At 43.2% G+C, this 27,155-nt stretch overlaps 1 protein-coding gene across 3 annotated transcripts in view; it reads left to right on the top strand.

Moving 5' to 3' along the window:
* The window catches only part of PTPN2 (protein tyrosine phosphatase non-receptor type 2), a 76,552-nt gene that overhangs the window by 23,426 nt on the left and 25,971 nt on the right, over positions 1-27,155 (top strand). For all 3 annotated transcript variants that reach the window (XM_082853455.1, XM_082853456.1, XM_082853454.1), the window contains exons 2-4: positions 2,039-2,129; positions 17,672-17,772; positions 24,284-24,382. In XM_082853455.1, coding sequence (XP_082709581.1) covers positions 2,039-2,129; positions 17,672-17,772; positions 24,284-24,382 — 291 coding nt within the window. The remainder of the gene's footprint in view (positions 1-2,038; positions 2,130-17,671; positions 17,773-24,283; positions 24,383-27,155) is intronic.

Raw genomic sequence — 27,155 nt, 5'->3', positions numbered from 1 at the left:
GGAGACAGAATTATCACTGTTTGCTGGTATCGAGAGATTCAGAACCAGCTACCAAATGTTAGAGAGCTTAGCAAGATTGCTGGGTGTGAGAGTAGCATTAAAAAGTCAGTAGCAACAATTATAACATGTGTATGTGTGTGTTTCTGTTCCTGTGTGTGTGGCAGATTGCATTTTCCAAAAGGACTGCACCAACATATGTTGAACCCCCATGCTCTTTGCACAAAAAGGCTGTGATTTCTTGTGCCGAGAGGTGGTCTCTGTTCCCTACTCTTGGGTATTGGAAGGCCCATTGGGTAAAAATATGAGCTAGAAAGTTACCTGTCCTAGGGCTGTTGGGTGGTGGCAGGCAGGACGGTAGGAAAATTACCTGAATAACTTATTTATGCTTAATTTATAAAATTACCTGGTGCCTAACTTTTTTTTTAATGGGTTTATTTATTTATTTTATTTTATTTTTGGCTGAGTTGGCTCTTTGTTGCTGTGCACGGGCTTTCTCTAGTTGCAGCGAGCAAGGGCTACTCTTCATTGCAGTGTGCGGGCTTCTCATTGCGGTGGCTTCTCTTGTTGCGGAGCACGGGCTCTAGGCATGCGGGCTTCAGTAGTTGTGGCACGCAGGCTCTAGAGCACAGGCTCAGTAGTTGTGGCACACAGGTTTCATTGCTCTGCGGCACGTGGGATCTTCCTGGACCCAGGGCTTGAACCTGTGTCCCCTGCATTGGCAGATGGATTCTTAACCACTGCACCACCAGGGAAGTCTTGGTGCCTAACTTTTAAAATACTGTTTCTCCAGACATGGTAGTGTGAGCAAAAGCCCAAATTAATTTTTGCTGTTAATGCATACTCTTTGGGGGTTTTTTTGGTATGTTTATGTTTTTGGTTTTTTTTTTTGCGTTATGCGGGCCTCTCACTGTTGTGGCCTCTCCCATTGCGGAGCACAGGCTCCGGACGCGCAGGCTCAGCGGCCCAGCCGCTCCACATGTGGGATCCTCCCGGACCGGGGCACGAACCCGTGTCCCCTGCATCGGCAGGCAGACTCTCAACCACTGCGCCACCAGGGAAGCCCCTGTTTCTGTTTTTATCTGAATTCTTACAATAATGTTCCATTTGGGAGAAAAAGCTGGTCATGATGGATACAGCAAGTAGCTGAGTGCCTAGTGCAGGCATACTGGCACAGAAGTTCTTCTGTAGTGGAATACCAAGAACCATAAGGGTCCTAAAATGAGCATTTGTAGCTCTAGAAATAAAATTTGAGAATACCTGGGCTCAGAATAAAGTAACAGTTATATGGCATGAAGATAAAGAAATAGATTAAAATTTTAAGATAGAAGCTCTGAAATATAGGTAGATAATATTCAAAGAGTTTAGTTGGAAATTTGAGTATGATGTGGTAACCTTAGCTTCCTCCTTTGCATCAGTTGTCACATGAACTGTTAACGTTGCTGTAGGTGTTGAACATGGCAGGGCAGTGAACGTGTGTGAGAGCAGAGCCTTCTGCTTGAAGGACCTTGGTTCAGTCCTGGGGTCTCACACTCACTAGCTGTGGGACCTTTGGTAGATCATTTAACTCCTGAAAGCCTGTCACCCCTGACATACAAAATGGGGAAGATAATCTTTCCCACTGGTGTTATGAGAATTGAATGAGATCACGTCGATGATGTGCTTTGCATAGTACTTGACCTATACTAAGTGCTCAGTGAAATTTATTTATTTATTTATTTATTTATTTATTTATTTATTTATTTATTTATTTATTTATTTTTGCGATACCAGGCCTCTCACTGCTGTGGCCTCTCCGCTGCGGAGCACAGGCTCCGGATGCGCAGGCTCGGTGGCCATGGCTCACAGCCCCAGCAACTCCGCGGCATGCGGGATCCTCCCGGACCAGGGCACGAACCTGTGTCCCCTGCATCAGCAGGTGGACTCTCAACCACTGCGCCACCAGGGAAGCCCGAAAGTTATTTTATACTGGCTGGGAAAGTATCTGTTTTGCTATATAAAATTTAAGAGAAATATTAAAATATATTTTTGTTATTTTAAGGAAATTCGCAGTGAGTCCCATGACTATCCTCATAGAGTGGCCAAGTTTCCAGAAAACAGAAATCGAAACAGATACAGAGATGTAAGCCCATGTAAGTACTTGTGGGGGGTGTGGGTGTGTGTGTCGTAGGAGGCGGGACATGGTGGAAAAGGTTGGGCTCGGGGTTGGTAAGTATGGTGATTTTTTTTTCATACTAATGTAATATATGTTCTTTAAAGAAAAATTTCAAGGCATAAAATAGTAGAAGGAAGGAAAATTGCCCATAATTATTTCCTCCTCCAACACATTAATTGATGTATTTCTTACCAGCCTTTTTTCTTACACATGATTTTTCTCTTTTCAAAATAATTGTAATCATATATGTGTAGTCATATATATCTACTTCTTTTCATATTATTCCATAGCTTTTATAAGTATTACTTAAAATATTTATTGGTGTAATTCTTTTCCCCCGAATTACAAAAGTAGTGTGTATTCACTACTACTTGAAAAGTTTTAAAAGTTTTAAAACATAGAAATGTGTAAAGAAAAAACTCTCATCATTTAAAAACAAGCAAATACTATTGGGTTTATATTCTTTTGGTATTTGTCTGTGTAAATGTGTATGTACATTCTTTTAAATTCAGCTGGAATCCTGCACGCACTGACCTGCAGCTTTTCTCCCGTGTGGTCGCATGTTGTAGACGTTTCCTGTCCTGAACAGTCTTTTAGTGGCTTCCACAGTGGCTTTGGGCAGGTCAATCTTTATGTAACAGTTCCCTGTGGTTGGACTTAGATTCTGCTGTGCGTGTGCATGTATGTGCACGCGCGCGCGCACACATACACACACACACACACACACACACACAAACACATAGGGTTTTGTGAACAGTTATAACACCAGGGCTTTAAAAATGTGTTCATCAAGTGATTTTATTTTTGTTCTGATCGATCCCACCTTCAGATATTGAATTAGGCTGCCTTACTGCTCAGAGGATTCGCATGTTTGGTTTCAGTGGGTGAGCGTAGGCATCCTCTTTAGGGCTGCTGGTGTGCTGCATTTGTGTTCGATGCCAGGTGCTTCCTCATGGGCCTCACGCTCCACCATCACCTCTCTTCTTCATAGCTTCAACCTCTTTCTAATAACTCTCTTCTCTTATTATTCAGATGTGCTCCAATCTCTTCCGACCTCAACCCCCATATCGCACTCCAGCTATCGCTTTGTCACCTACACAGACACAGGCATGTGCACGCGCGCACACGCGCGCACACACACACACGCACACATACACATACACACACACACACACACACACACACACACACACACACACATACACAGAATCTTAGAAGCGTGCACCACCCTGTCTCTCTCCACTCTCATCACCCACGCGTTCTTCAGCCATGGTTCTACCCCAGCCTCCCCACTGAAACTTTTATTCTAAAGTACTGTGCGCTTTCTAGTTTTCTAATGCAATGAGGGACTTTCCATTGGTGTTTTTTCTTAGCCCTCTGTGACTTCCGACATTGTCAACCGTGCCTTCCTTCCCTAAGTCCATATTTTTCTTGATTTTGCTGTTACTTCTCTGGCTGATCACGCCTTTTCAGAACTTCTCTTCCTCAGTTGTCTTTGTCTTCAGGGCTCTGTCTCTGCCTGTGTCTCCCCCTCTTCTACTTGTGTGAATGGCCTCATTTTCTGTGAGTTCAGTTGCCATCTCTCTGCTTCTGACCCCAGATCTCATCTGCAGCCTACGTCTCTATTCTCGGCTACAGACCCACTTACGCACTTCTCTGTCTTGATGTGCTGTAGCCACCTCACGCTCAGAATTCCTTCCCCACAGTCCCTCAGTCCCAGCCCTAATCTGTTCTTTCTGCTTTATCCCCATGTTCATAAGGGCTACCACTAGCCGCACACTTGCTGCAGCTAGAAACTCAGACCTCTCTTCCCTCATTCAGCTCCCACATCTGGTTGGTGACTAAGTAATTATAATTCCATTTCCACAGTATATTTCAAATCTGTTCTCTGTTCATACTGGCTTGGTTCAGGCCTGGGTTATTACAGCAGCCTCTTAACTGGTCTCTATTCTGTTCCCACCTCAGTCTGAACCCCACACGGTATCCAGAGCAATCTTTGTGTGATGCAAGTCTGTCCTCCACTCCTGTCTTCAGTCGTGCTCCTCAGTTTTATGAAAAGTTAAAGTGCTTTAGCGTTACCACACAAGGCCTTTTGTAGCCATTTTCCTACAAATTGTTTGTTTTGGTGACTCACTTGGCACCAACATGCCCTGTTTTTAACAGTTTTCGAATGTCATTCCTGTTTGGAATAGGCTTCCTCTCTCTTTGACCGACTTCACTCAAAGTCCTCTTCCCCCAAATACCATCTAAACAACCACTTCCCGGGGTGTTATCCTCACACAGGAGAGGAGGTCATGGAGCTGGTGACTTCCACTAAATCCAGGTGAACCTGGGAATAGGTATTTTTTCAAAGTTCCTGAGGTGATGCTGGTATACCTTTCTTGATTGAGAGTCGTTAGATCATTTCCATACAGAGTCGTACAGTTGTTGGCTTGGTTCAGAAAACGTGTATTGAAAACCAGCTGCATGTCCGCCATTGTGCTGTGCCTGAGAGGACCGTGAGTCCAACTGCCAACAACATATGTGCAGTGTGGGGCGGGTGTGTGTGTGTGTACGTGCCTGCTGTGCTTTGTGTGTCAGGAGATGGCACAGTGCTGGTGGAGCCGAGAAGAGGCACTCAGCTCTGCTTAAGGAGTTAGGGGCGGCTTTTAAGATAATTTTTTTTTTTTACTTTATTAAAATAGTCTTTTAAACCAGCAGTTATTTTTCATATAAAGAATTTCTAAACATCCATACAGGAAAGAAACATAGATAATACTGAGTGCAAAGCAGACAATGACATGTTTGCAAGCAATCAAAAGGAATTGTTTTTCGTTTGTTTTTAATTCAGAATCACAGATCTTTCTAGATTTTGATTCATCAAGTCTGGAAATGTATTTTTAAACAAACTCCTTACGTGATTCTTATATGCCCAGCTTGAAACTACATTTGAAGGTATGAATATGAGGTACATATTCAAAGAGGGGTATTTTGTGGGGTGTTTTTTTTCCTCTAATATTTATTTATTTATTTATTTTGGCTGTGCCGGGTCTTAGTTGCCGCTCACGGGATCTTCATTGTGGTGTGTGGGCTTCTTAGCTGTGGCATGCATGCAGGATCTAGTTCCCTGACCAGGGATTGAACCCAGGCCCCCTGCATTGGGAGCTCAAGAGTCTTACTCTCTGGATAGCCAGGCAGGTCCCAAAGAGGGGTATTTTGAAATAGAAAGAATTTAAAGAAGTCTACAGTCTTTGTATAATTGCCATGACTGAAAAGATGCCTTATTTGTCTCACTTAACCATGAGGTAATTGTAGAAGAGATTGGCCAGAAGGTGGTTGGTTGAGAAAAGAAAGGTTGTAGTCATCACTTTGAGAATTGTATTTGTACTGTTACAGACAGCTGCCAGAGTTTGAAATATTCCTTACTATATTTGCTTTGCACGTAGAAATCCCAGTTTACTATTTGATCTAAAAGGAGGTGAAAGAGTAGTTTTTTGTTTTGTTTTTGTGGTAAAAACACATACCATAAATTTACCCTTTTAACAGTTTTTAGGTGTCCATCACGGTGTTGTTGGCTGTATGCACAATTGTTGTATGACAGCTCTTGTCATCTTGTGTGACTGAAACCCTACCCCCTCCCCTAGCCCCTGGCAGTCACCATTCTACTTCCTCTTTCTCAGAGTCTGATCACTTCGGGTGCCTCATAGAAATGGAATCATACAGTGTTTCTTTTGTGATTGGCTTCTTTCACATAGCATAATGCCCTCAAGGTTCATCCATCAGTGTTTAAAGTAACACATGGACTTCTGATTCCAGTAATGTGGCAGGTTAGATAGTCCATAGTTTCTTACTGCCACAAAACAAGAAGATTCTCAATAAACACACTTTTTAAATAAATTGCTAGGTGGGGAGGAAGTAAGGAAGACATCCAGGCTTTCTGTGCTCCCCACCTCCTAAAAAAAGATTTCAGGAAATGGCAGAGCTACTCTGAATACACATGGCAGTATCAGCTGTGACATTTGTATTCACCTAATAAAATAGTCTCAAGGTATATAAGGCAAAAGTGAATAGAATTACAGAAATAAATTGACAATTCTATATTCACAGACTTTTTTTCATTTATTTGGTTAATTTATTTTTATTTTTGGCTGTGTTGTGTCTTCGTTGCTGCGCGTGGGCTTTCTCTAGATGCGGCGAGCGGGGGCTGCTCTTCGTTGCAGTGCGCAGGCTTCTTAATGCGGTGGCTTCTCTTGTTGCGGAGCACAGGCTCTAGGCGTGCAGGCTTCAGTAGTTGTGGCGCGTGGGCTCAGTAGTTGTGACTCGCGGACTCTAGAGCGCAGGTTCAGTAGTTGGGGCGCACGGGCTTAGTTTCTCCGTGGCATGTGGGATCTTCCTGGACCAGGGCTCGAACCTGAGTCCCCTACATTGGCAGGCGGTTTCTTAACCACTGGGCCACCAGGGAAGCCCGTTCACAGACTTCTTAAGGCAAAATATTAGTAAAGAAGTAGAAGATTTGGACCACACAGTTAAGCTTTATTTAATAAGAAAAATATATAAGATGTTATATATAGAACCTATTCTCCAACAATTAGAGAATTCACATTCTTCTAGGACTTAAATGGAATATTTGTAATTTACTAGGCTGTGGAAGTAACTCTTAAAACAGTTTAAGAATTACTGTCTTACAGGCCATGTTCTTTGACCGTAATGCAATTAAATTATAGATTATTAATAAAAAGATAAAAATTCCTATAAATTTGGAGATTTAAAGATTTCTAAATGATTCATGGATTAAGAAGAAATCATAATGGAAACTTAAAAGTGAACAATAGGTAAAATTCTACTTATCAGAACTTGCATAAAGCAGCAAAAAGAGTACTGCAAAAAAATATGCTGTCTTAAATGTTTGTATTAAAACAAAAGGCTGAAAATTAAAGTGCTAAGTGTCTAACCCAATTTAGAGTAAAAGTAACAGAATAAAACCGCCCCCCCCCAAAAAAAAGCAGAAAGGAAATAATACAAAAATAAAAGAAGAATAGAAATCAAAGGACCAAACAAAACCAAATTATTAGTTCCTTGATAAGACTAATAAACTGGCATGATTGGGCAAGAAAAATAAAACAAACATAGAAACCAGAGAGACAGGGACTTCCCTGGTGGTCCAGTGGCTAAGACTCCATGCTCCCAATGCAGGTGGCCCGGGTTCAATCCCTGGTCAGAGAACTAGATCCCGCATGCCTCAACTAAAAAGATTCCACATGCCTCAACTAAAAAATCCCACATTCCACAACAAAGATCCTGCATGCCACAACTAAGACCCAGCGCAGCTAAATAAATAAATAAACAAACACATACATACAGTAAATATTTAAAAACAAAACAGAAACCCCAGAAAGACAGAGACAGGTGCATATAAACAGCATTAGGAGAAAAAAGGGAAACATCAATACAGATGTAAAAGGAATTAAAAAGCTAGAGTACTGCAAACAATTATGGCAATAAATGTGATCAGTTAGAAGAAATGGAACAGACTCTTGGAAAAATAGAATTTACCAACACAGATTAAAGGAGAAGTAGAGTCTAAGTAGACCTGTGACAGCTAAATAAATTAAATTAATTAAAAAAATGTTTCCACTAAGAAAACACTGGGACTAGATGCTTTAACAGGTGTGTCTTTTTAAAATAAATTTATTTATTTATTTTATTTATTTTTGACTGCGTTGGGTCTTTGTTGCTGCGCGGCACTTTCTGTAAGTTGCGTTGCGGCAAGCGGGGGCTGCTCTCCATTGCGGTGCGCGGGCTTCTCATTGCAGTGGCTTCTCTTGTTGCAGAGCACAGGCTCTTAGGCACGCAGGCTTCAGTAGTTGTGGTCCACGGGCTTAGTTGCTCCGCAGTGTGTGGGATCTTCCTGGACCAGGGCTCAAACCCGTGTCCCCTGCACTGGCAGGCGGATTCTTAACCACTGCACCATCAGGGAAGTCCCAACAGGCGTGTCTTAATAATAATAAAAACTCTTCCCGAGAACAGAAAAAGAGAATACTCCTCAGTTCCTTTTGTGAGGCTATTAGATAATTTGGATGTCCAAACCAGAAAAGTTTAGTGAGAGGAATAAAAGTTACAGGCGTATCTACGTCATGAATGTAGATGTAAAAATCCTAAAGAAAGGTTAGAAAACTGAATACAGTAGTGTCTGTATTAAGTTTATTTTAGCAATGTAAGGGTGGCTTAGAATTAGACAGTCTTATAAATGTAATTAACCTTAGTAACAAGGCAAAAGAGAAAAAGCCATATGAATATCTCGATAGATGCAAAAAGATTATTTAAAGTCAGTTCTTGCTCCTGATTAAAAACAAATAACGTATTAAACTAGAAACAGAAGGAAACTTCTGTAACTAACATGAGAGGACACCTACAGTCACATCACTCTTAATGATAATGTGTTACAAACATTCTTAAAACTCGAGGAGAAGGCAAGGGTGCCCACAAGTACCACTTCCACTTGACATTGTACTTTGGGTCCCAGACACTACAGTAAGAGAAGAATAAGAAACGAAGGCATAAGGATTGGAAACTGCTGCTGTCTAACTAATAACCCCCTCAGACCCTAACAGTCACTCGCCACGTCTGGAATCGGGAGGCTGACTGGACGCAGGCGGGTCTTGCTCACCGTCTCCCAGGCAGCATAGCTCAGGTGGTGGCCAGGCTGGGTCGCCTGGACCCTCACCCAGTGGTAAACCGTCAGCTGCAACACCTGCACATGGCATCTCCATGTGACCTGGACTTCCTCACCGGTAGCCCCTGAGTTGCAGGAGTGAGCATCCTTGGAGTCTAGCCGGGAGCTGCACTGCCTGTGTCACCTCTCCTTTGAAGTCACACATCACCTGCACCACATTCTGTTCATTAGGGCGAGGTACCACATCATCCGGGTTCAAGAGGGGAGAGTTGTCACAAAGAACTGTGGGCATGTTTCAAAACCACTACAGTTATGAATTATATGGTTTTTTTCTTCATAGATAATCCAGAAAATTCACAGACAAGTAATTAATAAACATTTTGATAGTCTCAGAATTACAAGACAATAGACTTTCAATTTATGAAAACAGATTTTTATACATGACAAGAATGTGTTTGTCATCTTTCTTGCTAAGCACACTTAGATAAAAACTATTGTATAATAGTAATCAGAATAAGTATAGATATAACTTAAATGTTATGGTAACTGTTCTGTAAATATTTGCTAACATTCTTCCTCATCACATCTAAAGTTTAAAAATAAAGAGTGGGACTTCCCTGGTGCCTGCCAGTGCAGGGGACATGGGTTCGAGCCCTGGTTCAGGAAAATCCCACATGCCACAGAGCAGCTGAGTTCATGCGCCACAACTACTGAGCCCGTGTGCCACGACTACTGGAGCCTGAGTGCCACAACTCCTGGAGCCCGTGTGCCTAGAGCCCGTGCTCTGCAACAAGAGAAGCCACTGCAATGAGAAGCCCATGCATTGCAAGGAAGAATAGCCTCCGCTCACCACAACTAGAGAAGGTCCTCGCATAGCAATGAAGACCCAACGCAGCCGTAAATAAATAAACTGATTAATTAATTAATTAATTTTTAAAAAATCATTAAAAAAATAAAGACTAAATGCACTTATTCTCAAAATCCATTGTGTGGACAGCTCTTTTACTTAAAAGCTTTCTCATTAACTGTTAGGATTTTGACCTTTGGTTCTATCTCCGTTTTTAGTTTTTGGTGAAGAGTTCTTAACATGATATCAAAAGCACAATCCATAAAAGGAAAAATATCAACAAATTGGACTAAACCAAAATTTAAAACTTTTGCTTTGTGAAAGACCCCGTTAGTAGGATGGAGAGACGAGGACAGAGTGGGAGAAAATATTTATAAACCACAAAGAACTCATATCTAGAATATATACAGAACTTTGAAAATACAGCAGTAAAAATCCCAAACAGTCCAGTTCAGAAATGGGCAGAAGATGATGAACGTAGATGGCACATAAGCACACGAAAAACATCACTAACCATTAGGGAAAAGCAAATTAAAACCATGGTGGTGAGTGATTGTGACACACATACTAGAGGAGTTGAAATGACAGGGCTGCAGACTCCAAGGACGTGGAGAAGCTGGATCTCCTACGCAGCGGGGAGAACAGAGGACGGTGGATGGTGCGGCTGCTCTGGAACATGGTGTGGCAGCTTCTTGATTACCTTATATGACGCAGCCGCTGCACTACTGGACATTTATCTCCGAGAATTGCGATCTTATGTCCACACAGAAATGTGAACATGGGTGTTCAGAGCAGCTTTGTTTGTAAGAGCTCCAAATTGGAAACGACCCAAGTGTCCATCAGTGGGTAAGTGGTCAACACACCGTGATTCTTTTGTTCCTGCCGTGGGAAGCTCCCTGTGCCCTGCAGCAGCTTGGGTGGGCCCCAGAGGACTCCCACTGAGCAGAGTCCAGTCTCAAGGTTACCTCCTGCGTGATTCCATTTATACAGCGTTCTGGGAATGGTGCCGCCGTTACGGGAGAGGGCAGATCACTGGGTCAGGACGGGGTCGGGGAAGAGAGACTCTGAAGGGGGCACAGAGGAGCTTGTGGTGGCGGGTGCATGAGTTTGCACACGCGATAAAACTGCTCCACACGAGTGATGCCTGCAAAAGAGGAGACGGGGATCAGGTGTGAGGGTTATTCCAGTGTTTTTCTAGGTTTCTGGATTTCACGGCCTTCCTGAATCGGGTCCTGGGTAGGGCACTGTGCGAGGCGGGGGTGGGATGCAGTGAACTTGTCAGGGTCCCTGGCCATGCCGATGGCTGAGGCCTGGGCGCTGAGCGGGCTGGAGCCTCGTCACGGCAGGCCCCACCTGTAGCCACCGCGTCATGTGGACAGCTCTGGTGTTGGAGCTGCGCCGGGGCTGCAGGGAGAGCCCTTAAGTCAGTGAGGAAGCCGGGCACATCCTCCAGGACCATCCGTTGTACTCAGAACGGGCATTGGGGGAAGGAGTGGTTGATATATTAAAATACAGATACATAGCAAAGTAGAATTTTTAAGTTTCTGTAAATTTTTAAGATAAAATAGGACTTTTTGAGGAGTTCTGTACTTGACACGTTTAGAGTATAAATGAGGGTCAGTCAGTAGAAATAGTGGTGAAGGACGAGTGTAGTCTGGCTGTTTCCTCTTAACAGATGAGAAAGAGGCCCAGGAGACCAGTGCTGGGTTTCGGGTCCTGGGCCCGCACCTCCGGGGGCCGCCCTGCTCCGTGCAGGTCACAGCGGCTTCTTCGGCCATGGGGACCAATGGAGCCAGAGCAGACCCCAGGGCCACACCCACGCCCCTTCGCCTCTCTCACTGTTCTCTCTCATCTGGCCACATGATTCCAGTTGCCTCTACTAAAAAGTCCTGAAGCTTTCTGAGCTCTTGTTTTTTGCTGAATTACTTTACTCCTCAAGTCAGTTGTAGTTTCATCTCCTGTTGACGTTTAGAGTGTTTTAATAATGACATGTCATTCTAAAAAAATTCTACCACAGCTTAACAGTTTGAATATGAACATTTTCTGGAATTCATTGTATAAACAATTCTTGACCACTTGCTAGCCTAAATTGTTATGACACCGTGCTGGTAGGTGCTACGAGAAAATGGAAGTAGAAGCCTTTATTCTCTGATAGTTGGATTTAGGAGTTTAATGAATCAGTACAGGATCTCTCAACTCTGAACCTAAGTTTCAGGCGCTTCTCTTTCCTTTGTTCACGGGGCTTGTGCCGCAGTCGCCATCCCCAGACGTGAGGCACATACCCATCACAAAGCCTTCACTCTTCTCTGTGCGTGGCACACTCTTGACCCAAATATTCATGTGGCTGACCTCCTCTAAGTCTTTGCTTCAGTGTCACTGTCACAGTGAGGCCCAACCTGACCACCTGTTTAGAATTGCAACCTGCCCCCCTTCCCAGCACAGCTGCCCTTTACTCTGCTCTTTTTTCCCATAGGGTTTATTACTGTATAACATGTGATAAAAATACTTAATTATTTTGCTTATTGCTGTCTCCCTTTGCGAGAAGGTAAGCTCCCCAGGAGTGTGGATGGGTTCCAGGGGCCTGGGTTTGTGGATGAAAGGGAAATACCATTCGTCCCCCAACCCCCTCTCCCTTCCTTTCTCCTAGAAGGAGAGATCTGAGCTTCAAGGAAAGTGGTGAGCTGCTCACTGATTGTGTGAGACCAAAGCGTGGTGTGTCTTGTTTTTTAATTAATTTATTTATTTATTTATTTTTGGCTGCATTGGGTCTTCATTGCTGCAAGTGGGCTTTCTCTAGTTGGCGGCAAGCAGGGGCTACTCTTTGTTGTGGTGCATGGGCTTCTCATTGTGGTGGCTTCTCTTATTGCAGAGCACAGGCTCTAGGTGCATGGCCTTCAGTAGTTGTGGCTCGTGGGCTCTAGAGCACAGGCTCAGTAGTTGTGGCTCGCGGGCTCAGTAGTTGTGGCTCGCGGGCTCTAGTGCACAGGCTCAGTAGTTGTGGTGCACCGGCTTAGTTGCTCCACGGCATGTGGGATCTTTCCGGACCAGGGCTCGAACCTGTGTCCCCTGCATTGGCAGGCAGATTCTTAACCACTGCGCCACCAGGGAAGTCCCATGTCTTGTTTTATAGATGTTGTCGAAGAGGAAATGTGTCCGTGTTCAAGCGACAGTGGTGACTTTTACCCGTTTTGTAAGGACACCTCCTAGTCTTTCCATCTCAGAGACTCTGGGGTGGGTTCAAGGTGCCCTTTTCAGTTTGGGGATGTGCAGAGGCAGAATTTAACCAGTTAACACTGTCCTGTCAAGTTTAGGAACTTGGAATCATGATGGATTCAGAGAGGTGGACATGTGCAGGCAGCTGGCCCCTCGTTTGGAGGAGGCTGAGCCCACTTGTGCACTCCACACAGCATTGTTGGTGGCCGGTCCATGCGGCTGTGCCACGGGCCCCGATGGATGGGACTGCCTGAGTGTCAGGCCGTCCTCCTCGTTCCAGCCCGTCCTCTGTCCGCTGCTCGTTCTTTCCTCGAAGCTCAGGTGCTCGTGCGGAGTTGCCAGGGCCTCTCCTCCTCCTGGTCCTTCTCAGCAGCCCCTGTGCTCCTCTTCCTGCTGCTCCTCCTGCTGGAAGCCCCCTCCCCTCCTCTTACCCTGGCCTGCTCCCACCATACTCAGCGCAGCACGGTACGGCACTAGGACTTATTTCCCGATAGGATTTTTTTTCTTTTAAAAAGCTTGAAACAAATAATGTCTTATCTCTCTGTCCTGGTTGCCTGGCTCCTGGCATGTATGTGTTGACCAAGTGTGGAAGGTGGTCAGTTTAAAGAGCACATCGTCTGGTGGGCGGGATGTGCAGGAGGGGGGCTTCCATCAGAGAAGGGAAGTCCTGGGCCAGGCCTTCAAGAGGTGAGGTGTGTGTGCAGAGATGGAGGCGGAAGTCATCCCTGAGGCAAAGAGCAGGGTGGGCGGCGATGCCGGGGAGGATCTGGGGCGTCTCTGGGCCTCTGCTGCTGCTTCTCTAGGGTGTGATCGAGGCTGATGACTTGACTGGCCCGAGTGTCAGCAAAACGTGCACAACACGACTCAGGGTATGAGGGGTGAGGATGGAGAGCAGCGAGCACCTGACACGTCCCAGGAGTGAAAAGTCCTGCACAGCTGTTGTGGTTGGTTATGTCGTCAGAAAAGGAACCGTTCAGCTCGTATGGTTTTACTTTGCTGAGGAGACGGCTGAGATGCTGACCCTCTGCACGATGGCTTGTTTCTTTTCCACTGACATGGCCACGCCAATGCTGACGGGGGTTTAGCCCTAGCTTTGCTTTTGGCTCATTGCTTGATTTATGAGAGAAAATTCGTGTTATTTGTGCCTCCAGTATCTACTTGTAGAATTAAAGAGAGTTGACACATCTGTCAGATGCTTACATTCTTGGCTGGGAAGCGCCACATGGTGTGGAAATCAGTGCCGAACGCTTACTGTCCCCCATTGAGAATGGAGCCTGAAGCAGGAAGTCTGTTAAAGCTGTGCTGATAGTCAGTCTTCTGCCCAGTTTCTGTTCATTGTTCTTGATCTCTGCCTCGGCATAAATGTGAGCCCTTCCTGTTTGACCTGGAAGACTTTCCATAAGGAGATGTCTTTACAGTAATGAAAAAACGTGAAACTGGGGGGGTGGGGGGGTGGGATGGGGGAAAAAAGCTCATTGTGACAGTATTGAAAGAGGAAGCTAATCTGTGTTGTCAGCTCAGGCCACAGCTAGAGCCAGTCATTTCTTGACAGATGAAGCCATTTCTCAGAAAACAGGCTGTTTGCGGGTGGGAGGTGCGGGGACTCATGGTTGGAAGTTTGCCTAATCCAGCTCATTGCCACAGTCCATGGGGTGTGCATTTCTTCCCTCACCCCGATGATGCCACTGTGGAGAAAAGTATGCATTCTTGATCGTCCTGCTGGTGGTGTTATTAGATGTTGAGAAATCAGATTTCCTGTGAGGTGTGGTTTGGTTGCTTTTTTGGCCTCTCCTGCAATGCAGTTTGAATCATCTTCATTTTCTCCCTTTGCTGCATCCTTTAAAAGATAAGGAAGAGGGGGATAACCATACACTTAGAATGATGATAAAGTGCTGATGGCCCCGATGTTGTGGGACTCTGATCTGGTAGTCTCATTTTCAGAGATTCTTAGGCAGGATCAACTGCTTTGGGGAGAGGAGAAAGCTTGTAACTTCCTGGGTTTTTTTCTAACTCAGAAGTCAGAAGTTTGGTTTGGAGTGAACCGTTCACAGGTTTGGGGCTGACCAGTCGTGACGGGCAGGGAGAGGAGACACTTGACCTCAAGTGTTAAGGGGACCCATGTCACCCTCACAGATATTTCAGACCAGACAGTAAGTGGTTCTTCGTGGGAAAAGAGGCTTTGTCTCTCTTTGTTATCATTGCCAGAGAATATAAATCATTAAGTCACAATTACTCATAAAAAGACTTTGATAGTTTCACTTCCTGAAATGTTTATACCTAACTTGGTAGATAGTGTTAAAGTGATATGTTTTATTTAACACAAGAAACTCTTACGTTTTTTACTCTACACAGATTCTCTTCTGAATCAAAAAGTTACATGCTTTGCATTTTTTATTAATCTTCTTAATGGAACAGAAGAATTAAAATGATGTTAGATGTAGCTGAAAGTTTAAAAATATCAGTCCTGAGGAGAAAACATAGGTTCAGCCAACACTTGTAGCCAGTTCTAAATAGATAGACTTTTCCCAAGGATTACCTTCCTTTTGGGGGGTGCCTTTCAGGTAACACCCTGCTCCCCTACTGGTCAGCACTCGGGCTCCAGGGAACGGGTCTGGGGGTGTGTGATTCATGTTTTTAATGAGCTGGAGTGACACCAGGTATAGATGTTAACACTGGAGAGAAAATAACAGTGAACCCAGTTCAAAGTCCTGAAGGCAGGGTGTCAGATACCCTTAAAACACCCCTGAGGTCTTTCTCCAGGCTTATGGAAGGGTCTGGATGACTTGCCGCATAACTGAATTCCCAGCGCCCTGTAGGGGAACCTTCCCAGTGCCTATGGATTCTTGCTTCTTTTGCCAAATTGCTTTTTTCACTTGTGCGATAGATATGATTAGTCTCCGGGGTTTCTGTTCTTTCTGTGATTACAGCATGAGGAAATACGTTCCTTTAGTATTATATTTTGGCGGAACTTGAATTTTAGGGATTGTGTAGTATTCTGAAAGCATGCATTATTCTTCTGATAAGTGTTATCTAGGAGGTGTATGGTCTTTATTTTGTTAATTATGTAGCTGACTTTTTTACTCTCTCACATAACAGTTAAAGAGTGATCAAACTGTTAAAAAAAAAATGACTGTTAAAAAAAAAGTGACTGTTGACATCATCTTTCCGAGAACACTAGTATAAGTGATTTACTATAACAAGACCTTCGCTTTTCCTGTTTGCACATGACGTGTAATATTTACAGAGGTCTTGGGTTCAATCCAGCAGAAACATCTCACATAAATTGATGTGTGGAACTAAAGCCATTTAACATTTTCTTTCACATGGAGGTAATGTGAACAGTTTTTTTACTTTAAAAGTGGGGGAGAGAATGGTTGTTTGGTATTGCCTTGAGGGGAGCAGTTTACAATAGAACGTTTTCTCTAGTTAGACATCAAACATGCATGTAGGTTATAATTCAGTCATATGCCTCTGCCTGTCATATATTTAGAAATCTGAGTTAACACTAGTTCTGTTATTATACGTGTGCTTCCTCTCGCAGTGTCTTCTCTTCCCTTCCCTCCAAAATGATATAGGTAAAGTTTTGTGCTCCACGTATTTAAATTAGCATCAATTCTAAATCTGTGAGATTTTCACTTTAAAAAACTAGTATATCTAAAATGTTATAACACAATCTAAGTAATGAAGTATCTTTAGTTGTCTTTTAAAGAATTGGAATATTCCAAGTGTGTTAAATATAGTTTAGCACTTGATCTAGTTATATAATTAAGTGCTAAAAATTATTTATATATAGTTGAATGCACATCTGTTGAATGAAGAAAATGAAATGTAGTTACTGTGGGGATCTGGTCTTATTTATTTGAGGCCATTGTTGTTTTTTGTTGTTGTTTTTTTTTTGCGGTACGCGGGCCTCTCACTGTTGTGGCCTCTCCCATTGCGGAGCACAGGCTCTGGACGCGCAGGCTCAGCGGCCATGGCTCATGGGCCTAGCCGCTCTGCGGCATGTGGGATCTTCCTGGACTGGGGCACGAACCCACGTCCTGTGCATCGTCAGGCGGATTCTCAACCACTGCACCGCCAGGGAAGCCCAAGGCCATTGTTTTTTGTAGGTAGACTTATTAGTTCTTAGGCATCAAGAAGCTTAACCATCCTTTTACTTTTAGGAAGATAGGTGCTTTATTTCTTTTACTATGTTTTACTCTTTGGTCAATTTTTCTAGTTAAACAACAGCTAAACTACCACTAACAGAAGCACTTCCTTCTAACACACAGTAACAAACAAAAGGATTTCATCTTTGTACTTTCTTTTAAAAAAGGGAGTAATTTGGGGGACTTCCCTGGGGGTCCAGTGGTAAAGAATCCGCTTTACAATGCAGGGCACGCAGGTTCGATCCCTGGTCAAGCAACTAAGATCCTACATGCTGCGGGGCAACTAAGCCCATGTACCACAACTACTGAGCTCGCGTGCGTCAACTAGAGAGCCTGTGTGCCGCAAACTACAGAGCCCATGTACCCTGGAGCCTGCGTGCCACAACTAGAGAGAAGCCCGTGCACTGCAATGAAAGATTCTGCATGCCTCAACAAAGATCCCACGTGCCGCAACTAAGACCTGATGCAGCCAAAAATAATAAATAATCTTTTTAAAAAATAGTAAAAAGGGGAGTAATTTGGGATTTGACTCTACTGGGGTGCCAATTTATTTTTCTTCGTCTCTTCTATCGTTTTATAAATATCCAGAAAATTAATATTAAAATAAAAAAGAAATGCAAGTTTGAAATGACGGTATGATTTGTCATGCTCTGTTTCAGATGATCACAGTCGTGTTAAACTGCAAAATGCTGAAAATGATTATATTAATGCCAGCTTAGTTGACATAGAAGAGGCGCAGAGGAGTTACATCTTAACACAGGCAAGTGGTGTGATGTGCAACCGATGCCTGACCGCCATTCTTGTGATTGGCCTTCTTTAAAACACCAGCAAAAAGTGTGTCCTGACTTCTTTTGGAGATGAAACGCTATTTCAGTTTTTTCTGTTGTTATGTAATGAATGGTGTTATAATGTTTTGCAGCTGTGTATATTTCAGATAAAAGTAATCTTCAATGTTACACGTTCTCTGAAAGAAAGTTGTTCATGAAATTTGGCTAGGCCGGTTCTCTTCTGGCCAGTTGTCCTCCTTGCTTTATATTGAATATTTGGTACAAAGCCTTGGTTTGTTGATGCTTTGTTACCTTCTGCTTCTCTTTACATCACTTGAATCAGAACGAGAGGCCCTTTGAAAGCTCTTCTCTGCCCCGCCGTGGCGTGTATTTTCAGAGTGTGGACAGCCCTTGGATGTCAGGGCAGGTGAGGGTGTGAGCCAGGTGCCCAGACAACCAACAGGGCGGCCCAAGAGCCTGCTGCCCCTTTGGCCTCCTGCCCAATTGCGTCTCAGCACACCGGCCACACCCATGTTCCAGGAGCACTTTTCTTCCACTCTGAGATAGCAGAAATGATTTTGGTTTATCCACACCAGCTACCCTTTGTTTATCAAATAATAGATTTAATTAACAGTGCTCTCATTTCCCTCAGTTAATGAATTTTAAATATTCAAAAGATAAGCTGTATTATTCAGTATCTTGCAGTCACCTATAATGGAGCATAATCTGAAAAAATATATGTATGTAACTGAATCACTTTGCTGTACACCTGTAACTAACACAGTATTGTAAATCAGCTATACTTAAATTTTAAAAAAGATAAGCTGTATATTTATAATGTTTGAGATTTTTAAAGAACCCATTTCAGATCAGAATAACCTGTTACTGAAAGTGAAAACCATTGAAAATGGTAAGAAGATATTCAAATTAATGTAACTATGAACTGTTAGACTATTTCTAATTCACAGGAAACAAGAATTAATTACTCTTTTTTTTTTTTTTGCGGTACGTGGGCCTCTCACTGTTGTGGCCTCTCCCGTTGCGGAGCACAGGCTCCAGACGCGCAGGCTCAGCGGCCATGGCTCACGGGCCCAGCCGCTCTGCGGCATGTGGGATCCTCCTGGACCAGTGCACAAACCCGTGTCCCCTGCATCGGCAGGCGGACTCTCAACCACTGCGCCACCAGGGAAGCCCTAATCACTCTTTTTTACTTGAAGTAAAGCAGCTCCTGTAAATCAAAAAGAAAAAGAGAAACAGTCCATGAAAAAAACTGGCAAAGAACATAAATTCACAGTTCAAAGAAAAGAAATAAAGATAGACAATATACATATGAAGAGATGCTCAACTTTTCTAGTAATTAGGGAATATAAATTTAAACCAGCAATCGGTTACCACTTTTCTCCTGTCAGATCAGCAGAGATTTAAAAGTTTATAATACTCAGGGGTCTAATACGTAAAGACAGAAAGATACATGTGAGGATGTTTGTTACAACTTCATTTTAATAGCATAGGGCCAGAAATAGTAGAATTGAAGCAGTCTGCAAGGGGCTGGCTAAATAAATTATACATGTGCTCTTCTTACTGATGATTTCTGGAAATTAGGAAAAAAGAGAGACTTTAATTTCCCATTTTCTGTAATATTTGAAGTATTATGTGCATTCATGTTTTTAATAAACTCATTTTTAGAGTTAAAAACATTTGCTTTCTATTTGGAAAAGCCATAATGATAAAAAACAAAAAAATAATTAACCTAGATTCCTTATCACACCCTTTCTTTCTCTCTTTTTTTCAAGTCTTTTTTAATCCATTCCTCTTTCTCATCTTTAGTCTCTAAAAATGCAGTTGTTTCTCAAGATTCTGACTTAGGTTTTTTCCTCTGTCCAGTCTACACTCATCACTTCAACTCCCTGGGACCACATTTTGAACCTTTGTATCTTAAGAAAGAGGGTAAACTCTGGATTCATGGTATCTGTATTTGAATCCCAGTCTGGCTGCTTCGTTGGATGTTCATTCATCCAACAAAGCTTTGAGTGCCTACTTTGTGGCAGAATCGTTTGAATAAAACAGCCATTCATAAAACTGCCATTATGGGGGCTTCCCTGGTGGCGCAGTGGTTGAGAGTCCGCCTGCCGATGCAGGGGATGTGGGTTCGTGTCCCGGTCCAGGAAGATCCCACATGCTGTGGAGCAGCTGGGCCTGTGAGCCATGGCCGCTGAGCCTGCGTGTCCGGAGCCTGTGCTCCGCAATGGGAGAAGCCACAAGAGTGAGAGGCCCGCATACTGCAAAAAAGAAAAAAAAAAAAAAGTGCCATTATGAACTTCACATCCTAGTGGGAAGTAAAATTAACAGCTAGCAGCTAGCAATCTTTTTTTAATTAATTAATTTATATATATATATTTATTTTTGGCTGTGTTGGGTCTTTGTTGCTGCACGTGGGCTTTCTCTAGTTGCAGGGAGCAGGGGCTACTCTTTGTTGCAGTGCGCAGGCTTCTCATTGTGGTGGCTTCTCTTGTTGCTGAGCATGGGCTCTAGGCATGCGGGCTTCAGTAGTTTTGGCACATGGGCTCAGTAGTTGTGGCTCACGGGCTCTAGAGCGCAGGCTCAGTAGTTGTGGCGCACGAGCTTAGTTGCTTCATGGCATGTGGGATCTTCCCAGACCAGGGCTCGAACCCATGTTCCCTTCATTGGCAGGCGGATTCTTAATTACTGTGCCACCAGGGAAGTCCCCGACCTAGCAATCTTTTATTTATTATTTTATTGAACTATAGTTGATTTACCGTACTGTGTTAGTTTCAGGTGTACAAAAAGTGATTCAGTTATATACACACACATACATCTATATCTCTTCTTTTTCAGACTCTTTGCTGTTGTAGGTTATTACAAGTTACTGAATATAGTTCCCTGAGCTACACAGTAAATCCTGTTATTTTATAGATGGTAGTGTGTATTTGTGAATCCCAAACTCCTAATTTATCCCTTCTCCCCTTTCCCCTTTGGTAACCGTAAGTATGTTTTCTGTCTGTGAGTCTGTTTCTGTTTTAATAATTTCTTTTGTATCATATTTTAGATTCCACATGTAAGTGATATCATATAGTATTTGTCTTTGTCTGAATTACTTAGAATGATAATCTCTAGGTCCATCCATGTTGCTGCAAATGGAATTATTTCATTATTTTTTATGGCTGAGCAGTATTCCATTGTATATATGTACCACATCTTTATCCGTTCATCTGTAGATGGTCACTTAGATGTCTTCCATGTCTTGGCTGTTGTAAATAGTAACAGCTAGCAGTTTTTAACACTGTTCTATATTTTATGTTTTGTGTAATTTAAGCCTCAGGATAACCCTCTGTGGTAAATACTATTGTTATCCTTATGTTAACACGAGGAATCACCTAAAAAGACAAAGGAACTTCAAATAACTTTACCAAGGCCATGCAACAAGTGGGATGAGGCCAGGATGTGAAGCTACATGGTCTCCATAGACTGCATGGTTCTGCTCTTAATTATTCAGATCTGCTGCCTTGAAACTACTGTGTGACCTTGGACACATTACTTATTCCCCAAGCCTGTACTGTCGTCCCTTGGTATCTGTGGGGGGTTTGCCTCCAGGATCCTCTGCAGATGCCACAACCCATGGGTGCTCAAGTGCATAGTTGTCCTTCTCTGTCCTTGGGATTCCACATATACAGATTCCACCAATCACGGATCATGTATTAAGTTTGCCATCTGAGGTTGGTTGATTCTGCAGATGCGGAACCCATGGATAAGAGGGCCAACTGTATATTTATTGAAAAAAATCTGCCTATATGTGGACCCCCGCAGTTCAAACCCGTATTGTTCAAGAGTCAATTGTGTACCTATATTATTGATATATATCTCTATTATCTATAGAACAATGCTGATAAAAACTCATATAGTGCCTGGTACTATGGTGAGTAGTCCATGGAGTATTTATTGTGGCATTTGTTACTGCTTTTTATTGGTAGTAGTAATGATAGTAATAACCCTTTTATAAAACATTATAAATCTCATCACGTAAAAGAAAATGCCTGACTCATACCCTAGTGATCTCATTTAAACCTCCTGTCCATGTTGGAGAGCTTCTTTGTGTCCTGACAGAGTCCCACCCCTGCCTCCACCCCCTGCCTTATATTTTTCAACATCCATATGGGTGTTTTTACCCACGTGACCAATTGATGTCACAAATTCTGCATTTTCTATGTCAAACTCTTTCTTTTTTTTTAAACCATGCCAGCCGCCTTCCTATTTTTCTCATATGGGTTAAAGCTGTCCTCCTCATGTGTCCTTTGCTCTGCTTTCCTTTGTTCTGCTGTCCTGCCCTTCTTCAGAGCTCTCTTGAATTTTATCTGCACCAAAGTGGTAGCTTCTTAACTTATTTCCTTGTCACCAGTCCGTCCTCCCTAATCCATCTTTAACAATTCCACCAGAATTACTTTTTGTGACATACGGATCTGGTCGTATCCCTTTACTCCTTAAAGAAGAGTTTGGTGACTATTTCTTGGATTCGAGACCCTCCCGTTCTGCAGGTGCAGTTTCCTACCATGTACCTCCATGTTGCCCTCAGCAATCTAACTGTCTTTTCCCAGATGTCTCCTAAACTTGCACATGCCTTGCCTTATGCTGGGAATGGATCCTGATTCCCTACCCTTCCTTCCCCCATGTCAGTGCCCTCCTCATTTTTAAGGCTCTGCGTCAGTATCCTTCCTACTCCTGCAGACCTGATGGTTTACCCCTTACTGTTGTGGTGCTTGATGTGTTTCCGTTCCTTGCCTCTATCGTAAGCTCTTTGACATCTGAGACTGCTTTTGCCTTTGTATCTAGTACGTTGGAACAGAGAACACGCACAGAAAATATTTCAAAAGATAGAGAAAACCAGAGATGCTAAGTGTTTATTAAAACTGCAGTTGTTCTCGTTGTCCTTTGTTGCTTATTATTTTTGTCATCTTTTCCCTCTGAGTTTTATGAAAACTAAAAACGTATATATCAGTCCCTTGGTATATAGATCTCCATTTTGCACAAGAAAAATAGGTAGTATTGCTGGTAAGTGGAAGGGCTGAGAAACCCTCTCCCATTTCAGAACCACTAACAGAATGTGCGTGTGTGTGTGTGTGTGTGTGTGTCTGTGTGCGCGCACGCGTGCATGTGCATGAACACACTAAGGAGCAACTTCGTTGGTGAACTGATCTGTCCATTTTTTTAGACAAAAGAAACAGCATTCATTTTACTGGGGTTCTTCTCATTGCTGTTTTTACCTTCACACTGTTTGGTTTTGGAAGTAACTCAAGCATTGGATAACATGCACCAAAGGAGGGGAACAGTCCCTCAAACCTGAGGGTGCAGCTCCTCAGGATTCCCAATCCCTTTCTAGCATTTGTATAACTTAGAGCTTAGAGTTTATTAGTTCAAATAATATTTACCCAACACCCACTACACACCAGGGATACAACTGCCCTAAAGCTGCTTTCAGTGTAGCACCACTTGAATTGCCTTATTTTCCATGTGGAGCTGAAGCTCTAGTCAGACCTGGCCTCCCAGTGTCCTGCAAGGTGAATGCTTGTTGAGTTACTGGAGGTACAGTCAAACCTTGTTCATGTTAATCTTTACTCACTTAAAATAGTTAAAGTTTGGGCATGGCCTTCTCATCTCTTGTTTGCCCTTTATTCTGCCCTGTGCTACCCATTAATCAAAATGTGAAGGTAATTGGAAATTCATAATATGACTTGATTTTTTTTCCCCATGGCAGTATTGTGATATGCACCGTTACCCCTTTTAACTCTGCTCTTGAGGTTACACATTCTCTGGTTTTGTAGATTAACAGTTTCATAGTGGTGCAGGTGCTTTGAAATTTCCGCTTTTTCTGGAATTCTCTTTGTAACTAACTTGGGTTGGTTGCAGGCCAGTGCTGGCACAGACTTCCTCCTTTGCAGGGCTGCCCTCATCATGGAAGGCAGGGCCTCTCTTTCTGCAGCAGAGACTGGAGGGGACAGAAATCGCCTTTGCCTGCCTCCTTTACAGCTAGAATACAACCCGTAGAACTTGGCGCCTGCGATTTTGACCCTGGTTTGCTTACAGGTTGTGCATGAGTACTACAGCCACCTTAGGATGGCAGTACCAGCAAAGCAGGTGATGTTAGTGACAGGTTGGGAGTACTGTCCCAAGCCCACTCCTCTTTGGACAAAATCTTGTCTTGACGTTTGTTCCTACCCAAGCCTGGTTTTCCAGCCCTCAACTCTGAAAGTCACGTGAGAGCCTGAAAATTTTTCTTTTCTGCCTAAGTAAATAAAAGTCAGTTTTGATCGTTGATAATCAGTAATCCTAACTAGCACAGACCTGTTTTTAGTTCAAGTGGATTTAAAGTCTCGATTTATTCTTTATGATCCGATACACTGTTCTCAGACGAGAAGCTTCCCTGAAGGAGTTTCCTCGGAGCCTTACTCTGTCCCCTTTCTCTTACCCACTTTTCCTTCTCTGTTCTTACAGGGTCCACTTCCTAATACAGGTTGTCATTTCTGGCTCATGGTTTGGCAGCAAAAGACCAAAGCAGTTGTCATGCTAAACCGAATTGTGGAGAAAGAATCGGTGAGTAATACTTGATATTTACAACTTAGTGTACTGCCTGTAATTGTTAACTTATAAATATTTTCTTATTTCTTTTGGGATATTCATTCATTAGTTTTGGCCTTTAATTGCTAAAGGCTAGTGGTCAGGGTGATTCTGACCAGAAGAGCTAATGTATCCTTTTCCTTTTTTACCTTAAATATTTAAATAACAATTGCGGACCACTACCCTCCAAAATATAAGTATAATGGAGCCAGTATTGGCTAGTAGTGGTATTTAGATCTTTGGAATCTGTAGGCTTTATCACAATCTTTACAATTTATTATTATCAAAATCCTGGAAATTTTATGAAAGATTAAAGTGACAGGTTTCTAAAACCTTTATAAATTACCATTGGCTCTTAGGTCACAAGGCAGTAAGTATGGAAATGTATAAATTCATTGACATTTGAAGTGCAGTCTAAACCCAGTGCTAATTAGCGGTGTGACGTTGGGTAAGTCTTTCAGCTTCTGTGGCTTTTGGGTCCTCTTCTGTCAAACATGCAAATTGGAAAGTATTGTCTGTCAGGTCTCTTTCAGCCCTGAGGTCTTAGACTACTCTGCTTTTCAGGTTCCTGATTCTTCCTTTTTTTAAAAAAAAAAAAAAGATTTAATTTTATTTATTTTTGGCTGCATTGAGTCTTCGTTGCTGCGCACGAGCTTTCTCTAGTCGAGTGAGGGCTTCTCTTGTTGTGGAGCATGGGCTCTAGCCCTGCGAGCTCAGTAGTTGTGGCACATGGGCTCAGTAGTTGTGGCACATGGGCTCTAGAACGCAGGCTCAGTAGTTGTGGCACATGGGCCTAGTTACTCCGCAGCATGCAGGATCTTCCCAGACCAGGGATTGAACCCGTGTCCCCTGCATTGCCAGGCGGATTCCTATCCACTGCACCACCAGGGAAATCCCTCTTCCTTTTTTCTAGATTAATAGTTGCCAGTTTTCAATGGTGGTGAAGGTTTTTCTAGTCTGTTTCAGATCTGAAGTGGCGTTAACATACCAGAGTATCCAGCAATGTCAGCGTAGTCGTTTACACTGGTTTTCGTGCTTCAAGTGATGGGGGCTCTATCAGTTGGGACATTTTGAGCAGCGTTGCCAACTAGAGGATTATAAGTTTCATCCCTCATTCTGCAGTATAATTAGTATAATAAAAAGATAAGACAGGGCTTCCCTGGTGGCGCAGTGGTTGAGAGTCCGCCTGCCAATGCAGGGGACACGGGTTCGTGCCCCAGTCCGGGAAGATCCCACATGCCGTGGAGCGGCTAGGCCCATGAGCCATGGCCGCTGAGCCTGCGCGTCCGGAGCCTGTGCTCCGCAGTGGGAGAGGCCGTAACAGTGAGAAGCCCACATACTGCAAAAAAAAAAAAAAAAGACTGCCACCAGAAATCATATTTACGGTGGTTTGATCTAGAGTCAGGTTTAATTGTCTGGGGGAAGGTCACCTTGTGGGTGGGGGCATAATGTTTGTCAGCGTAATGATGGTGGCAGCTGTTGCTGGTCGGTGTTTAGCTCCTTAATTAATTAGGAGATATAAAATAGTGATATTCCAGGATCTCTTGTTGGAATACTTCTATTAAAAAAAAAAAACACAACCTCCCACTCTTGTTACTTGGCCACTTTTATTTATTATTTTTTAATTAATTAATTAATTTGTTTATTTATTTATTTATGGATGCGTTGGGTCTTCATTGCTGTTCACAGGCTTTAGTTGCAGCGAGCGGGGGCTATGCTTCTTTGCGGTGTGCAGGATTCTCACTGCAGTGGCTTCTCCCGTTGCAGAGCACGGGCTCCAGGCACGTGGGCTTCAGCAGTTGTGGCACGCAGGCTCAGTAGTTGTAGCTCACAGGCTCCAGAGCGCAGGCTTAGCAGCTGTGGCGCACAGGCCTAGTTGCTCCACGGCATGTGGGATCCTCCCGAACCAGGGCTCGAACCCGCATCCCCTGTGTTGGCAGGCAGACTCCCAGCCACTGTGCCACCGGGGAAGCCCCTTGGCCACTTTTAAATAGGAAAAGCAGTTTTCAAAAGAAGTTGATTCCCTAGTGTCCTCAACATGTGACCACTTAGGTTTTCTTGGTGTGGGGGCAGGGCGGGAGGGCATCAGGTACTGTGAAGTCACGGATTCAAACATCTTTGATTCATTTCACTCCATGGCAGTTATTATCCTTATTTGTAGTCAGATTGCCCCTTCACTGGCCAGCAGGAAGCTCTTCAAGTTGGGCCCTGAGTTCTTTTACACAGACCCAAGAGTCTTCATAGCTACTTGCTGTCTGGAATGACTCCATTATTGCAGGCTCATCTTAAACTCTTGTGTAAGAATCAGCCATTTCTTTAAGGGGCCTTAATTTCTTTCAGTAGTCAGTGGTATTTCAGGGTCACAACAAAAATAGGGATGTTTGTTGCCACTGGGTTGGTCTTTTCAGTGAACAGAGCTAAGGAAAAATATGTTTCTGTGTTAAGATAACACAGCGCTAGTGTTCATACTGATATTTCTGATTCAAATTTAGGCTTATAGGGGTTGGCCCAATCCTTTCTATCCTTTATATCTGTTACAGTGTTTTCCATACCATGAATTCTGGTTCTCAAAGACACTAGTGATATCAAATATCTTATAGTGACTCTTTTACTTTGTCTGATATTGCACACAGAAAATAGTCATAATAACAAAATCAACTCCATCACCAAAATAACTACTGAAAAAAAGTTTAAAATGTTTTGCTTTTCCCATTCTGTTTTTTTTAAAGTTGTACTTTATGTACATTGT

This window comes from Leucopleurus acutus, assembly GCF_964270905.1.
Source record: "Leucopleurus acutus genome assembly, chromosome: 13".
NCBI classification, from domain to species: Eukaryota; Metazoa; Chordata; class Mammalia; order Artiodactyla; family Delphinidae; genus Leucopleurus; species Leucopleurus acutus.
The sequence above is the reverse complement of the archived record's forward strand: the minus strand, read 5'-3'. Positions and strand labels throughout refer to the sequence as shown.